At 39.3% G+C, this 18,398-nt stretch overlaps 1 protein-coding gene across 2 annotated transcripts in view; it reads left to right on the plus strand.

Annotated features, from left to right (window-relative positions):
* ME1 (malic enzyme 1) overlaps positions 1-18,149 on the plus strand; it is a 173,782-nt gene extending 155,633 nt beyond the window's left edge. For both annotated transcript variants that reach the window (XM_038177167.2, XM_072036242.1), the window contains exons 10-14: positions 7,479-7,584; positions 10,174-10,316; positions 12,578-12,751; positions 16,910-17,008; positions 17,781-18,149. In XM_038177167.2, coding sequence (XP_038033095.1) covers positions 7,479-7,584; positions 10,174-10,316; positions 12,578-12,751; positions 16,910-17,008; positions 17,781-17,939 — 681 coding nt within the window. In that variant the 3' untranslated portion in view covers positions 17,940-18,149. The remainder of the gene's footprint in view (positions 1-7,478; positions 7,585-10,173; positions 10,317-12,577; positions 12,752-16,909; positions 17,009-17,780) is intronic.
* The last annotated feature ends 249 nt before the right edge of the window (positions 18,150-18,398 follow it).

The following is an 18,398-nucleotide window of genomic DNA, read 5'->3' on the forward strand; positions in this document are numbered from 1 at the left end:
AAAAATGGTTTGATAACCCATTTGATAATGGGTTTAATGTTAATTTTTATATACCACTTATTGTTATATCTGTCTCTTGGGCAAATTTTTAAATTATTTCTGCCTTGCATGTTAGCAAAGATGCGGTGTCTGGGTTATCTCCAAGGCACTATCATCACTTAAAGCAGTTTCTGCCTTGTTTTACTCTTTTACTCCTGTACTATCCCAGCAAAGTACTCTGTTTGCTTTTTCAGTTACTCTTATGTCTGGGGAATTAGTCTGTGCAATTTCACCTTGAATTTATCTTGATCTATATGAAGTATAACTGTTGCAGAAAAGAAATGCATGAATTTGTCCTTGAACACTTGTGGCAATGTTCACTCATACTTGAACAGTAATCTATGAAAACTGAAGACAAGGCAAAAGGATGATTGGTGCGGTGTGTTCAATTAATAACCACGTTATTTTCTCTAAATGTGAAACCACAAAAAATTGGGGTGTTAAATTTATTAGCATACAGCTATTTCTTCTTTGACACCACGTTCCTTAGATGTTCTGATGAGATGATGCCTGATCCGGGTGGTTTATGGTTTCTTACACCCACGCTCTGGTATTGCAATGAATGAATTGTTTTGCTCCATTTTGTTTCTGTTGCTCTGTGGGCTCCTAACTTGCTCTGCTTCTCAGATCTTATCTTCTTAAAATAATTGTCTTTGTAACCTTTGTCCTGCCTGTTACCCTTGTGTGCTTATTTATATGGGAAGTGTATTTTGTATGCTTGACAGGACTGAAATCTTCTAACGATGTGTTTTTAAGTCGACACCAGAATTATATTTCTTACCTAAATCTTACGTTTTACTGCCAACAATTATGGCAGTATCTGGTCAGAACATTGTGTGGTGGTTTTTTTTTTTTTTGGTTTGATGTTGTTTGTTTGATTGCTTGGCTGTTTGTGTTTTCCTTTTTAAAAAAGAATTGGTAGCAAACTGTATTAATTCTGCCTCCAAGATTTTTAGTTCCTAAATGAGCTAACACAGGAATGCCTGTCACCTGCAAGCCCTTGAGCTTCATTGGCATGTGACCAATGAGTTTTATCCATACCTTCATGGTTTTTTCTTCCGTTTTGCTCATTGCTGTAACTGATATTCACCTTGAAGTCTGGCTATGGAGGGCATCTCATAGGTGCTGCCTACAGTCCTCTATATAGTGCACCAGCAACCTACAGAAGGAGTTGAAGCCATGTAGAGATTATCTCCCAACAGAGAGATATTACACCATCTTCTCCCATGACTCTTAAATAAATCTTTTTCTCCCTTCTTCCTTGATGCTTTAATTTTTTCTTCTGCTTTAAACTCTGCAATAAGGAACTCACAGGAAACATGCAAGTTAAAAACAAACCCAGAAACTTTTCCAGTTGGAAACGCTCTGCTTGCTAATAAACCACTTTGCTTTTTGGTCTTACAGTTCTCATGTTCTTTTGTGGTTCTCATGTCTTCAGTATTTGAGAACCTCAGATGAATTTATTAATTCATCTGTGTACTGATCTCTGTTCTCTTGTTTAAATAAGCTGCAGTTGACACAGTCAAATAGAGGCAAGTGTTTATATAAATAGATTTGTGCCTCCCTGGTTGAGAGACGGGACGAGTGCCAGCGCTGCCTCTAATGTGGGACAGTGCAGTCGTCAGGGTGCTCTGGCTTATTCTCAGCTGCCTCCGAGCTGATGGAAATAGCAAGTCTTGGAGAGCTTCCAGCCATGCCTCTACGCCTCTTGCCTCGCTGCTCTGCTCTTCAGCCTTGGTACGTGGGGCAACCCCTGGGAGACCAGCGCAAACGGGCCATGGCATTAGACTACAAATTGGTAGCATTTGTGAGATTTGCCTCTTCATTTTTTCACTACCTCGTATATAAAATCTGCTGTGCAGCCTGGGCTCTTGTTTGTACAGCTGTTTTCGAAGAGTTTTCTCAGGGTTTTTTGATGGGTCAATCTGGTTTATTAGCTCACCCTCCGTTTGGTTCTATAGCATGATGACATGAGTAAGTTTCTGTGGAAACTGTGATGGTGTGCGCTTGCTTGAGGCCTGATCCCAGCATCTCCTCTGTGTGTTGTGCTGCTTATCAACCACTGTAAGTAACAACTGAAATAAAAACAACAAACAAACAAACACCAAAAAAAAAATCTAAAAACTTCTATCAGCTCAAATCAAAAGTACAAGCAGTTTTTTGTAAAGCTCTTAACTACCGAATTCTCTTACCTCATTTTGCTCATGGATTCAAAATCCTGGTGTCCAAGTCTTGCTATTAATAACAACAATACTAATATATAATAGCAATGGCCCTCTCTTACCCATTAGGGAGTAGAGATGTTTTAGGATTGCCAAGATCTTTCGTATATAATGTCACAGAGAATCAGAGAATGCTGCTATTGTTTCTTTATCTCTGTACTTCATCTGCTGACTTAACACAGTCCACATTGTAACTCATTTGCTAATAAAGAATTTAGCTCATATTACTTTCCATCTGAGATACCATGGCTAGTATAGCAGCCTATCTGTTTTCAGGTTGCTTTGTTCTCTTTTGTTCAAACCCAAAATATCCCGTAGGTTTCTTGGTACAAAATGATACTGTGATAGAGGCAATATTTTTCCCCAAAAAAGTAATTTCTGATATTTTTATTGAATCTTTGCATTTAGGTTTTATTAATATTTTTGAGCATGTTTAACTCTTCACCTTCGGCAGTCTAGTGAAGGTGTATTGTGTTGTTTATCCAAGCAGGCTGTGTACACATTAAAGATGCTCAGGTTGTCTTCCTAGTGTTTCAGTATTTAGTTTGAGGCTTTTTATTCAAGCAAATTTCTTGTGATGCACCTAGTAAATTACCTCTTCTTTACTGCATGGAGTCCCGCAGTAAAAAAACGCGAATGTATTGAGGCTTGGTGTACTGAAAGGGATACAACTTTAGATTTTTATTTTTATTTTTTTGGTGGTCCTTTGGGGACCCAGGAGTTGGACTCGATGATCCTTGTTGGGTCCCTTCCAACTGGGATATTCTGTGATTCTGTGATTTAGATCACTGATTTTCTGTGCCCTTTTCATTAAGTGAATGATTTTTAATAATGCCAAATGGGTAAGGTAGTGGACTCAGAAGACAAACAGAAACGTGACCAAAGATGTTTTCACATAGAAGTCTCAGAGCACCATACAGAAGTCCAGAGCTCATCAAAATTCTTTCTTAGTGTTAGAGTATTTTGAATTTTACCTTCTCCTGTTGGAAGAAGGGAAGTACCAGTGAGCTGCGTGCCGTGTTAATGTGCTAGGATTATGGAGACACATGCAGACCAGAGCAGTTTCTGATTTATGCTGTCGTGCAATGATCCTCTCCAGCTCATTTCCCAGCAGCAGATAGCCAGAGTTCAAAAGCTGGCTAAGCCAGAGCTGGAAAGGGAAATGTCAGAAGATGGGTTTGGGGCTTCTGAGAGGATTTTGAGCCAGTGCTGCTCCATGCTGACAGGTCCATCCGCAGGGCTTCTCTCCTCAGTCAGGAGCAGAGAGTGCAGAAAGTGGCAGGAAGCCAGAGTCAAGACTTCTGCCTATCGGCTCCATCCTTTCCTCTCTGCTGTCTGACAAAAGTCCATAGGTGTTCAGGGGAGACATGCCTGGAGACTTCTAGTAAATGGACTGGCAGCCTCCTCATTTGAGGCCAAACACGCAGAACCAAATTGCTTCTTCCTTCTTACAAGCCACAGATTGCCCTGTTGGCAGCGCACTGAAGGATGCTCGCAGTGCTCTTGCCACACCTAGTATTTTTGCTGAACTTCTCATTCCCCAAATTGGCAAATTCATATCTAAAACACTGTTCCCTGAATTAGCAGAGTTTTGTAACCAAATCCTGTAGTTTTTAGGGAAGCATTATGTAGCTTCTCTTAGGATCACTGAATTTACAATTAAAATACAGTTCTTAGAAGCTATTCATATATATGTGTGTGTGTGTGTGTATATATATATATATATATATATGTAACCCTAACCCTAGAATTTCTTTTACAGGCATTTTCCAAGCAAAAATCTCTATGTACATAGCTGTTGTTATTTTTGCTAAGCCACAGAATTTAGTATTTCATTCTTAGTTAATAGGCTAGAAAAATATTTACTTGGAGACATGATTCATTCTGAGTAATGGGATCAAGCTAATTGAGACCAAAGCCAAATAAAGAAGTTTATTTTATTTTAATTTTTCATTTTTTATTAAAATGGTAGAAATTAAATGTGTGAAATTAAGATAGGGCAGAAGGGAATCTGAGTGTAAGCTGTGCCACCTGGCTAGCAATAGACTTGGTAGCCAATGGCCCATGAAGGGTTGCAGTGGACCACATTCTGCTTGCTTTTTGAGTACTCCTTGCAGCTAATTTAATGAGAGACGATCGTCGTGGTCAGTAGGAAATGGGGCTTTGACTCCTTGGTGTTATCCATGAGTGTGTGAACTGCTCTTCCACCATCTTAATTTTAAAATGTTGAAATACCTCCTTCAAAAGCCAACCAAATGTAAGACAGTACAAAGAGGTAACTGTTTCCTGCAGGGTTCCAGTTATTTTCATTTTTGTTATGGTGAAAATTGAAAATAAAAGAATGCCAACATGCTTCTTCACAAAGATGTCCCCAAAATCTGCCTGTTCCCTTGTCCAGAGCTGAAGGTCCTGGAGACCCTGAGCACCTGAGACAGGCTGAGGAGCGAGCTGGCCCCATGTTGCAGCTCTTAGAGGGGATTTCTTTTTTTCTTGGGCAGCCTCTTGGAGGCTGGATTCTAAGACCAAATTGAAAATCAACCTCCCCAGTATCTTCCTGATAAGCAATTAAGAAGCCAGTTGAAAAAGTAACAGAAGATGGGACAGTTTTCCAGGGCACCTATTCCCAGATGGTCAGGATAAGCCTTCCTCAAAGTCAGACTCCATGGAGCACTTCAAATTCCAACAACCAGCCAATTTTAATGGAAAAAAATATATAGCTTTTATTATAGCATTTGAAATTATTTCTAGCAACAAGGTTTTGGCCTGGAAGTTACAAATTCATTTGTTCTTTGGTGGCTAAAAAGAAAACTTCATGTTTGTTTTTTTTTTCCCCTAAAGATATAGAATCATAGAATCATAGAATATCCTGAGTTGGAAGGGACCCTTAAGGATCATCAAGTCCAACTCTTGACACCGCACAGGTCTACCCAAAAGTTCAGACCATGTGACTAAGTGCACAGTCCAATCTCTTCTTAAATTCAGTCAGGCTCGGTGCAGTGACCACTTCCCTGGGGAGCCTGTTCCAGTGTGCAACCACCCTCTCTGTGAAGAACCCCGTCCTGATTAAGGGGAATTCCTGTTTTAAAGCGAGAGGTATCTAAAATGTGTGTGCATAGACTGTGGTGACATCTGCTGGAGTAGTGGGAAATGGCAGACTTCAAAATTTGTATTGACAGAGCGATTCAAGCAATGCGGTGCCAAAAATTGTTAACGTTGTGGCATTCTCTTGAGCCTGAGCAGTTTACATTTACCCACAAAGGAAACCAGGTGCCTGTATAGCAGGATTTCTGTGGTAATATTTCCAAGAGGACACTTAAGACCTGTATAAATACATGCAGACATAACCCTCTTAATTTGAAAACTATGTATTTTGGTCATGAAAAAAAAAATATCTGTAGAGGAGGATAAATCTCTGGAAATTCCTTGTAATCAGGGCTGAGTCAAGAAAAGCTGGTATCCTGTGAGGCAGAACAGCTCAGCTGGTCCTGACCACATAACAGACGTACCCAGCTTCCTGTGGTACCCTCTGGAAACTTTTCTTGCAGTTGAAAATGAAAAATTGCCTCCCGTTCGGTATACCAGCTGGTGTGGTTTCTGCCTGAGGAGCAGCAGAGGAGCTTCAGTGATGCGATTTGCACGGTGACACATTGCAGGATCTTTTTCTGAAGTGCAATAACAGGTCGTTCGTTCTCATTAAAATTAAGCAAAAAATGCCATTAAAAGAAGTAAATCCTGGCTTGAATCCAACAGTATGCAGAGTCCTAAGCTGAGTCAAAGTTGCCAGGTTGATAGGCTTCAGAGGAATCATGGAAATAATTCTGTTCCAGTACTTCAGCGTAGTTTTAGTGAACTTGCTGGGATTAGGGAAATTTTTGTCTTGTCAGTTGGTTACGATGGAGCTAGAGATGCAAGGGATATGTATGTTGTGGATGTGGATGGGTTGTTCTTATCCCGTTGTACTGGGTCTGGTAAAACCACCACACCCATCCCTGGAGGTGTTCAAGGCCAGGCTGGATGGGGCTTTGAGCAACCTGGGTCTGCTGGTAGGTGCCCCTGCCCATGGCAGGGGAGTTGAAATTGGATGGGCTTTAAGGGCCCTTCCAACCCAAACTGTTCTGTGATTCTGTGTTTCTGTGTATCTGTTCTTAGCTACTTGGTTAAAATTATGTTTAACATCCTATCTTCCTCATGTACTTCCCTATGTATCTACATCCTTTACTACTTGCTGAAATTGTGAGATGTTTGAGGGTCTGGCACTGCCTTTTAGATTTATGTTTGAAAAGTGCCCTCGCAGTGATGTTTTCTGAGACGTAAGAACAAAATGAGTGGTGGAAGCATGCACATTGTAAACTGTTCTGCTGATATTTTTAAGTGTGTGTGTATAGAAATAGGTCCACGTGTTTAGACAACGTAATTTTCATAAGATCTGGCCCCTTCTTGCCCCCCACTCCATGTTACCTTGAGCTCGAAGCCTGTTTGCAGCCCAGTCAATGTCAGTGCTGTTCTGTAGCCCTTTTTCCTGCATCTATCATACTCCATTTGGAAACCCTGGTGGGCATCAGTGGAAATTGCCGGTATAGGTCAGGTTAAAAGTTGTTTCACAAGCTAAGTCAATTTTGTTAATACAACAACAGTGTGCCGGACAGCTGATTATAATTATGGCTAGAATGAATGAATGACTGAAATATAAAAAATGTGGAGCAAAATATGGTCTCCCCGATACTTCCCCACCCCATATAGTCTGTATCCTTTTAGGGCAGAGCAAACCTGAAAAAGCTCAGAAACTAAGGTAGGATAAGTTATGAATCTCTCTGTTCCAGCACTTCTGTGCTGTTTGCTATATAAATATATTTGTGCTTCATCATTAATAACGTTAAGAGTTTGACCAAATGTTAACAGTTGTGAAAACTTTAAGAATTCTTCAAAGAAGAAACTTGTGATGATTTTGTTTAATTGTTAATACAGTTGGGTTCTAGAGCTTTTATGAATATAAAATAAAATTAATTTAACTTACCTACTTCTCAGATAAATAGATTTGTCCTAAGTGTGTTAGCTGTATACACAGTAACTTTTTCTAATATGTTTTTTTTAGGTAGACACCAAAGCAGGAATGAAAATAGGACATGTTAAACCAGATACTTTAGAAGCTGATTATCCCAGGATATTAGGTTCCAGTAAGCTTATAATAAATGTCTTTTTCCTTCTTCTCTCACTCAGGGGCGTGCCTCATTGACAGCTGAGAAAACGCGATTTGCACATGAACATGCTGAAATGAAAAATCTAGAAGATATTGTTAAAGATATAAAACCATCTGTGTTAATAGGTAATTTCTTTTACTTTAAAGCAATGACCTTATTCTTCCTTTGAAAAAAAAACCTGGGGACATGATTTCGTCTGAAGACAAGATCAAGTTCCTCTGAACAGAGTTTACCTTTGTGTTATTTTAGAAAACACTGCGTGCATAATGGACTTCTATTAAGCACTTACACAAATAGTAGCTATCCAAGCATGTAACACTGTTTTCACTCCAAACCATCCATTTTACAGGGGGGATAATCCAAGTTGTTTTAAACATCTAATGGAGAACCTTATCACCTTCCTAAATTACTTGTGATCTGATGTGGACAGTGTAATACAAATGACCTCAAACTTAGACTGAGAAAACAGAGCTAAGCACATGCAAAGCTGTGTAATTATGAGCCAGTTGCATCTGAACCTTCTTTTTCTTCATATTGGGGTCCCTTGCCATCAGTTCTTCGTAAAAATGAAAACACAGATTTTACAAAGACTTTTATTTTGTAAAAGCTGCAGGATTTTGATCTCAGTAAAGGATTGTTCATCTCATTGCATTTTGTTTAGTATATCTCAGAGAGTTTCAGGAATAAACAGCAAATACACTTGAATCATTTCTTTATAGAACCTGAAAATTTATCTATCTGCCTAGTAAAATCATTCATGAGACGCTAGAAAATCTGAAATGCCACAGTAAAAATTATGCTACATGTTAAGAGATACTTTTTTGACTATGCCTTGATCGTGTGGCCCTTGTTTAGTAAAATCAGCTTTTGACAATGGTGATAAATGAAACTTGGCTTGATGTTTTCTCTGCCGCATAAATATAAAAGAAAGATGCTGCATAAATATGTAAGACTACAAGATGGAGACTAAGTAGTCTAGAGAATTTATTTAGGAGCATACAAGTCGGAAGAAACTAGTGGAACTGAAGAACTGAATTTAAAATCAGTGATAGTTATATAGATAAACTTTTATCCACTTAAGTGTACATACTGAAGAAATATTTGCTGTAATGAAACAAGGATGTTTACTGTATGTAATATTTTCATATTTATACCTATGTAGCATTTTCCCTCATGGCTGTATAAGGAAGGCTCTTCCAACAGAAGCAGCAATGAAAATTAATCCTTTGTTTTTCAGTTTGGGTGACTAGTTATTCAGTATCTTCCCCTAGGCAGCAGGAGTCATGGGGAAATATGTTGATACTCCTTTTCCCAATATTTGACTTAACTCTGTCTCAGTAAATCCACCTATATTTCGTTGCCTGCAATTGCTTGGGGAAAATCCTTACCCTAGCTGGATCAAATACAAAGAAATTACTATTTTAATAACAATGACAGAAAAAGAAATATAAATTTTTCTGGGCATTTTGTTTTAACTTGACTGTTGTCATTCTTACAAATAGCTGTCCAGAAGCAGTTCTGGAAGACATTAAACATTTGGCAACTGCAGACTTAACCAGAAACAAAGGTGTATAACAGGTCCTTGTATAAGTGAGTCAAAATCATGACTGTTCATTAAACATACAGTGGCCCAGCTGATCTAGCAGAGCTTTTGCTTCTATGCATCCTTGTCTATTCATAGCAAAAAGAAAAAAGAAGTATGGAACAGAAATGCTTGAGCAAGAAATGTTTAAACTTTGGGAGAAGTCATAGATTTGCACCAATTGCAAAGTTGCCTTTTTTTTTTTTAATTTCATTTTTTATTTTTAGCCAGGGAATAAGAACAAAGGAGATTTATTTGGATTCAAACCAAATGGGCCTTAGGCAACACAGTGCCCAAGTTAACACCTAAACCAATCCTTGGATTCCCAACTGATGTAGATGAGACAGAAATATGAGGTTACTTGGCATCTCAGAAACACATCACTCCCCCCGCTTTTGGCTGGTGAAACATCCGAGGTTCCAAATCTGATGCACTGGCTGCACTTCTGCCCTGTAGCAGAATCTGACTTAAATGATGTGCTTTCATACCAAAAGACTGTCATTTAGTCCCTGTGAAAAACATTTATAAGTGCAGACAGTATTGGAGAATAGAAAAAGCATTATTTTTAATCTCTTGTGAGATGGAAAGGGCTGCATTTTAAAAGATTGTTGCTGTCAGGGAAGCCTTAGACTTGGAACTGGAATGATTCATCAGTTGAGGCTGGAGATGACAGCATGACCAGCTTGTAGGAAGACTTTTATTCTGTTCTCTTCTTGTCATCACAAAAAGTTGCAAACCAACACACTGCATTTGAGAGAAACCATCCAGTGTATTGCGTGAGACTAGGAGACAGAGATGCACCTATCTGCTCGTTTTGGGACTTATCTGCAATTAGGTGATACATTTCTATCATACGTAAAGGGCCTGACAAAAGTGAAGTGAGAAATTTGCCCAACAGTACAGGGGTGTATAGGTCCTGTCATATGTTTGGGATAACACTTAAAGTTCACTGTTGCAAAGTACTGTAGAGAAAACTTTTTTTCTAACCATAAATGTTAAGAAAGAGGTTGAACTGCATTTTAAACAGGGAGGTGTGCAGTAAAAGAAACTCTGTTCTTTGGAGTGTGACGTGCATAACTTACCTTGAACTAATTACCTTTGTCTGCTTGTTGTGTGTGTTTTTCTCATTTAGGAGTTGCTGCAATTGGTGGTGCTTTTACTAAAGAGATTCTTCAAGATATGGCTGCTTTCAACAAACGTCCTATTATTTTTGCTCTCAGCAATCCTACCAGCAAAGCAGAGTGCACTGCTGAGCAGTGCTACAAATACACAGAGGTAACCAAAGATGAATATGTCTGGTACATGTAATGAAAATTAAATCTTAAATTTTAAATGAGAGAAAGATAAAGGGTAAAATAACAAATACTAATAGTGTCTCTGTAGATAAAAAAAATAGTTAAATTAAGTAGCATTTTTTTCAAATCTTACTGAGAGTTTCACTTTAAAAAAAAGAGTAGGTTTTATCGGTGTAAAGCAAGACTCATCGTATTTATTATAACTGAAGTACCAGTAACTGTCCATCATTAAAGCCTTATGACTGTTTTTGAACTGTACCATTTAATTAACACATACACAGCAGCATGCTTTTCATTTGAGATTTTATAAATACTCATTAAGGTAAGAAAATACATCAATAAAGGAAATAGAATCTTTAAAATAAATATTAAGAATTGGGGTAATGATTGACTTTTTACAAGGATTTTTTATTACGGAGGCACAGGTGAAAGAGAACTGTGTTTGCTTATTTATTATTGTTGTACCTAAGTGCTAGGAAACGCATTATCCTGTAGTTCAGTCTAGAATTTGCCATGTATGATTAGTTGACTATATATGTGTTTTATAATGGCTTATGTTAGGATTTCTTGTCCAATACAGGGCAGTTTGAATGACAGTTTCAGTGTTTAAAAGACAAATTTAGCATGCCCATTCCCCACTGAAAAGAACACAATTACAGTGCAGTGGGCTGCATGAAGGGTTGGCTATAACGGGTAACGACATCTGGTAGGCAGAGCAAAGGATACACTGGACCATTTGATCTGTCACCAAAGCATATAATAAGCAGGTCAGGAAAATACTGCAGGACTCCAAACTAAACAGAATATTCTTCTGAAGAGCTGAATAGCAACGGTGATGTATTTTAAAATGCACGTTTTCAGTTCTCTAAAATAGGCGTAGATATTTCTGATACAAAGGGCCTCAAGTATTTAACAGTGACATTTATCACTTCAGTAGTGCTAGCATAAATAAAGGCTGGTTTTTCTTCCCCACCTAAATTTACTGCTTAAATTCTAGGGTCCTCCCTAGGTCCTTTGGGCTGGCAGTGCAGAGCCTCTGGGCTGTTATTTCTTCCCTTGATGCTCTGAAGCTGCTGTGCCTGCTTTCGAAATGACTCCTCTCTCCCTGCATATCAGAAATGACCTGGGAGAGTCTCCGAATGCGGTGCTGCAGATGAGCCACTTGTGTGGTTCCTCTCCTGTCACCCCTGAACGGCACCAGGTTGTGCTGGCCCCGGCTTGGGTCAGGGTCTTTCTCAACCCAGGTGCAAAGCGAGACTGGAGGCTCGCTGACAGCCTGTCTCTCAGTGCTCTGATAGCATCACAGCTCTGACTGAGCGATACCTGGCCTAATGCTCCGGTGAGCTAGTGTTAAGCAATTAGCAACCTGAGCCTTGTCCTCATTCCCGGGCCACCCCATATTCCTCTGTCCCCGCCTGGCGTCTGTGCAGAGCTGGCCCCGTGCAGCTCCCGCCTGCTCAGCGAGGAGGGGAAAGGAGCCTGGGAGCACACCACGTTTGTGTTCAGAGGTCCCATGTCAGCTGCAGGTTACGGTATAACATGTATCCATACAGCTAAGCCCTCTAAATCCCCCAAACAAGCAGGCTTTTCCCTACTGCCCACTGGGCCAGCCTGCGCCTGGTGCCTGGGACCTCTCTGGGACAGCAGCACTGCCTGGAACACTTGGCAGTACCCAAAAACCTGCTAGGAAACATGCACAGGTTATCAGTATTGGGTGATCACACACCAGCTCCTGAGCTGGTGCCCAAGCGCCATCCAGAGGAGCAGCACTTAGTGGCACTGGTGTCATTTTTGTGTAAGATCTACTGTTGTTTTGGGAAAAAAAATCCAGTAGCATCAGCCAGCATTACCATGACAATATCATTCCTTTTCGTTTTACAGCTCTAGGTGTGTACTTTCTTTCAATGTACACTTCCTTTGGCGTGGACACACACAAGGAATAATTGGTGCTGGCCTTCACTTCATTCTCTATATTGTTGATATAAGCTGTCTTACCTGAATAAGGCAACATGTACGCTGTGACATCAGGTAGCGACGGAGCATCACCAGTAATCACTAGGATCAGCATCCTGATGCTCTTGAAACATACTCAATCACATAGCTCTAACACTCTCTTAGAAGAGAGATTAAGTAGGTGTAACCCAGCCTCCATGGTGGTAGATATTTAAAAGGATGAGCAAAATATTTTAACAACATACTCTGAAATAACATTATTTCTTTGGCTTTTTTGTTACAACACAGGGACGTGGTATTTTTGCCAGTGGAAGTCCTTTTGATCCTGTCACTCTTCCAAACGGAAAAACTCTGTATCCTGGACAGGGTAACAATTCCTATGTGTTCCCAGGAGTTGCCCTTGGTGTTATTGCATGCGGTCTGAAACATATCGGCGAGGACGTTTTCCTCACAACTGCCGAGGTACCGTATTAAAAATCATTTACATTTCTTCATTTAGTAACTTGGTAATAATGACCAAAGAAACAAAGGTACCTAAACATTCTCTTTAAAATTGGAAAAATGGTGCTTTTTTTTTTTTTTGGTTAAGATCTTTATTTGCAAGGTATATCGTTTCTTTTTAGAGTCTATAAATGTTCCAAAAGTCACCTGATAGAAACTTCACCCTCTGTTGGAAAAGAAGTGAGAGCAGGACTTCAGTGTACGGTTTGCATACATGTGCACATGAGTTTAATTTTAGATTGAAAGGACTCTATTCTGATGTTTGTAGCTTTGGGGTGACTTTTGTCAACTTTGCTTACAGAAGTTATTTTAATTCTTTAAGCTTCTTGCTGGTTTTGAGCAGAGCTGTTGGCATCATTTTCTGTGGAGCTCCTTTACTAACAGCTGGTGAAAGCGCTCCATTGCCTTCTGGTTCTTTGCACCTCAGTTTGACGAAATCGTGATGTTATTCTTCCGATTTTCTTTCATATCCTTTTCTGCATTGGTTATTCTCTTTCCTCAGGCATTTTTAACTATCTTTTTTTTTTCCTGATGTTATCCTCCTATTGGTCTGTCTACCTTTATCTCCACTCAGTGGACAAGAGATAAACAGTGAGCAAGCACATTTGGTTCCAGTGATTGTTCAAAATCTGACATCTGCTGTCTTACAGTATTCATAAATTCACGATTGTATCTTCAGCACATATGGGAGAAGAATCTAGCATTTTTCGTTTAGAATCCCTTCATCAAACAAAATAAATTGCCTGCAGAGTTTAAAATCAAATGATCTTACACTTTTTTTTTTCCACAAAAAAATCCCCCAAAGCTATAAGTCAATCTTTCTGTAGCTGCTTCACACTTAAGGTTACAGCTTTCTATGCCTCACTGTGTCCATCACCTTTGCTGGTCATCCAGACCGAACCTTTACCTCTTCTTACTCTGACCTTTTCCTTGTCCCTGACTTCCTGCACTGTCCTGATGTTCCTGTCTCCCCCATTGCCTGTTCTGCTCTTGGATGGCATCAGAGAATGGAGAATACATCAGTAGTGTAGGTACTGTACAGAGGAAGCCTATAAGAATGGAATTAGATTAGATTAGATGTTATTATCTAATCAAAAAAAGAGAGAAAAAAGGTTACACCACATTGCAAAAGTGGGAATGTCTGATGCAACTCTTCCAAAATCTCTACAGGATATTGCATTCCAGGATTCCTGTTCCTTGTATTCCCCTTCATGGATTTAAGGGAAGAAAGTGGTCCTTTACTATCTTCCTGAGGCAATTTTTTAGGCAACATGATCCTGTGACTGAGCTTTGGATGTGATATGAACCTTTCTTAAAAGGCGGGCACTTGCACGCTGCCATAGCTGGATTGCTGAAGTTTTTTGAAAAAACTATGGCATACTATGGCATCTTTTAAAAGTTTGCCAGCAGCTTGCCCTCTATGAGAAAGACATTCACAATTTCCATCTTTAAAATTAGCAAAAGGTCCAGACTGTCTCCACTGGCTTTAACCATCCTAGGAGGGCAGTGATCCATTTTGTAAGTCTTGGGATAATTATATCCTCCCTTTAAGTCGTCCCCTGTAATTTCAGTTGGATATGGTGATCCTCATTTGCTGGTCTAAACTTCTGTGTTAAACAGTTGTCTTACTTCATTCTAGGAGTTGCTTCATTTAGGTTTGGGTGAAATGGCCCCTATATATAGAAAGCTGATGGACGAAAGGTGACATGACACATCTGTAGGTCAAACTGCAGTTAGGCAGTCTGCTAAGTCACCTAAAATCCATTGTGAAACATAACTGTCAGAGAACTGGAATGGTATCAGAAATTTTGAGGATGATTTTAAATTCTCTCTTGAAATGAGTGGCATCCTCTAGTAAAATTCCTAGTAAAGCTTGACACGTAAAAAATTTTTTTCTTGCATAGAAAATCTCTGTTGGCACCAAGTTCAATGGGTGGCTATTTGCAATATGCCTGGAATTAAGACTGTTCACATCTGTTCTCCCTCATTGTGCGAGAGGCAGTATGTGACTTGGGCTTGGGGGAGGCAGTTATTGACCTGATAGATTTCAGAGGTCTTTGCCAGAAGAGGTAGCAGAGGCATTAAGGCCAGGAGAGCTGCTTAGAGGCCCCTACCTGAAATTACAGTACAAAGCAAAGGCAAAATGTTTATTTTTTTTTCCTGGACTTTTTCAGTGGGAGGGAAAAATCAAAACAGTTTCACGGTTTTTAGGATATTTGTTAGTGTTCTCCATTAGAAATGGAAGTGCCTAAGAGGCTGCAGAAGTTAAAGCACCAAAAAGATGCTATTTAAATAAAGGGACCTTCTCAGTTTGTGGTGGTAGCTTACCTGAAAAACTATAAAAAAACAAGTGGCCCAGGCTGCGTGCCTGCAACTGCTGTCTTCTTGCTTTGCCTCCTCTCCAGTTAGATCTGATAAAAGTCCTGAACAGCTTGTTACAACTACCACAAATTCTACTTTCAGTGTTCTTTTCTTCATGCCAGGTAACACAGAATGTAACTTTGATTTTGATTGACAAATCTAAGGTACTGTGAGCTGTAATACCTCTTAATTGCAGGTGATTTCTCTGTGATGACAAAGGACATTACCTGTTCTTTTAAGTCCTACCAAACACGACCAGAAGGACAGGGAATGATGAACTAATGAAATATTCTTGGCACGTGTGGCCTACAGTTAAATTACTCCAGAAATACTGCTATTTAATCCTTTCACTACAGAAAACATATGCTCCAAAAGCCAAGATGCCCCACTTGCTTTATACCATTTGTCCAACCTTGGCTGCCTTTCACTGAGATTCTGGAATAAGGCTTAGCTAAACTTCTCTGTTAGAAATTTAAATTTGTTAAACTTTAAATGGTGAAAGTGACCACACTGTGTCAGACCTAAGAACCATACAGCCCAGTATCTTTCTGTGATCAGGAGCAGAAGCTGAGGAAAAGAGCATGAATAAGGGGAAAGGACAGAGTGAGCCTTCTGCTGAAAATAGCTTCTCAACACTGTGTTAAACAGACTTCTCGAGCTGGAAGTTTTATCCCTGCATGGCTTTCTCTCATAAATTAGACTGATGGCTTTTTAAACATGTTTGTGCATTAGAACATCTTTTGGCAATTAGTAGCACAATTTAATTATGAGTTCTGTGAAAAATAAAACACAAAAAAAAAAAAAAAAAAAAAAAACCTTCTCCTTTCATGATTTCCTTCTGTCTGATGATCTGGCTTTCCTGTACTAGTATGAGAAATAATCACGTTCAGTTGTCTTTTATATTTTCTTTCAGTCTTTTCGTCTCTTCTTTCACAAGTCTGTAGTACTCCTTCATGTACAAAAACTAACCTTTTGATCATCCTTGTCACTCTTTACACCATTCAGGATTCTACCCTATTCTTGCTTGAAGTAGGTGAAGAGAAAATGCAGACAATTCAAAGTGATGTTACATTGAGGATTTATATGTTGGTTTAATTGCATTTTCTTTTTTTGCCTCTCTTAATTCCAAATGTCGATTCATCGTGTGCACACCTTGTTTTGTCAAAGGGCTGTGCACCGTTTTTAGATAACCTAGTTGCTGTTACAGAAAGCAAAGCCTAAATCTTATGTTACTGTAGCTCCACCTAGTGGATTTTTTTTTTGCTGTATTTCTCAGTATCAGATGGATGTTTGCTCTATTTCTCAACATCAGATTAAAATGTAAACAAGTAGTTTGCCTTCACTAGTTATACCGAAAGGGAGTATCTAGTCTCTTGCTGCCCTTGTTACCATTTCCCCTCCAAATGTAACCTTACTGCACCCACCAGGGTATTGGCTAGGGTACAGAGGGGAGCAGTTCCTCTGTGAACCTGGAGTTACCGCAGTGTTAGCTGCTTAATTCAGACTTTTTACCTGCTTCTGCCAGGAGGACAAGTTGATGATAGCCAGGCACCTCTCATAACTCCCTACATTTCTAGCTCTCAGGTAGTTGTACCTAATGATCAGACTGGCTGCTAAAAACACTACCCAGGTGTGGATTAAGCAGTACCTGTATGATTTGCCAAAGCAGAATCATTTCTTTGTGTAAGACTAGATCACCATCTAATAAAGCTACAGCAGTATCTCATTTGAAGTTCAACACATCTGCTTTATTTTCAGGTAATAGCTGAGCAAGTTTCAGAAGAGAATCTACAGGAAGGTCGCCTGTACCCTCCTTTAGTCACAATTCAGCACGTGTCACTGAAAATCGCTGTGAGGGTAAGTCAATTCAGTCTTTTCTGGCTTCTTTTGTTCCCGCTCTCTCTATGTAATTGAGCATTTAATTAGATCAGCTAACGCATCTCTACACAAGGTCAAGTTGATTTACATCAATCTGGGTCTAGAGTGGCTTCTAAAGTAAATATAAATTCATGAAGGTAACCCCAGGTTTGATCCCAATACACGGAGGAAAGAGATGGAACTATGGCAAGGGTTTGTTTATTGATGTGAAAGTGGAGTGCTGGCTGTAGAGCCCAAACTACTGTCCTCCACTGGGCACTGGTCCCCAAGTTGTCCGTCATGAGAGCTGCACACTCAAAGGATTTTGGCCCTTCCTAATTACCAGTTGCCTGTTGAGAGAGTAAATCACACCCTTCATCCAGACACTATTCCCATTTGTTCCAGCCCTTGTTCTGGCCTATCAGAATAAGTAACTACAGGGGATGCGTTCTGTTTATAGCTCAGGTTTTCCACAGGGAAGGAGGATTAATTTGTTTTTTACTGGAAAATGCAGAGAGGATGTGAATAGACTTTCAGTAGCTGACCTAAACCTGCAGTTTACCCAGCTGCCCTGGGGAGAGGAAGCTTTCAAATAACGTACTTATCCCAGTTCGTCCCTTAGTCAACCAGCATGTCAACCTTCTTTTCTTTCACAGATGAATGTCCAGATAAAAGACATCTTTCTATTCCTACTAATTCCTACTTTTAAATCCTGTTAAATGTACTCAAATAGTTTATGAGCACTAACTAGGATTTTAATATATCATTTCAGATCGCAGAGGAAGCCTACAGGAATAACACTGCCTCCACCTATCCTCAGCCCAAGGACCTAGAAGCCTTCATCCAGTCTCAGATTTACAGCACTGATTATAACAGCTTCGTGGCTGACTCATATACCTGGCCTGAAGAAGCGATGAAAGTGAAACTGTAAATATTTAATGAAGAACAAACAGATTAGCAGGAGAGAAAAAGCATTAAAATATTCAGAACATTTCTACCTAGTGAGCCTAAGAGTAGTTAATTTTTTAAGATGGAGAAGACTTTTTCTAAATTGTAATATTTGGTTAGAAACTCAGATTAAGAAGTCATATTAATTATACATGAGAAAATAAAAAATAATCTGAGAAATGTATGAAATGTATTTGTGTTGTTGTTTTTTTATTGTTATCGCACATGAAATATCCTACACTATGGTTTTCACAGATCCTTTTGTTATCAAAATAAGTGGTTGCACCTTAAGTTCAGAGTTTTGTCACAAGTGTCAATAAGAACTTAAGCAGAAAAATGGTACAATGGAAAATTAGGAAATACATACAGTGACTGTTCAATCCATTACAGGTCACAATGTAATTTGTATAAATTGTCAAGCAAATTTAAAAAAAAAAAAAAA

Source organism: Anas platyrhynchos, chromosome 3 (genome assembly GCF_047663525.1).
Source record: "Anas platyrhynchos isolate ZD024472 breed Pekin duck chromosome 3, IASCAAS_PekinDuck_T2T, whole genome shotgun sequence".
Classification (NCBI taxonomy): domain Eukaryota; kingdom Metazoa; phylum Chordata; class Aves; order Anseriformes; family Anatidae; genus Anas; species Anas platyrhynchos.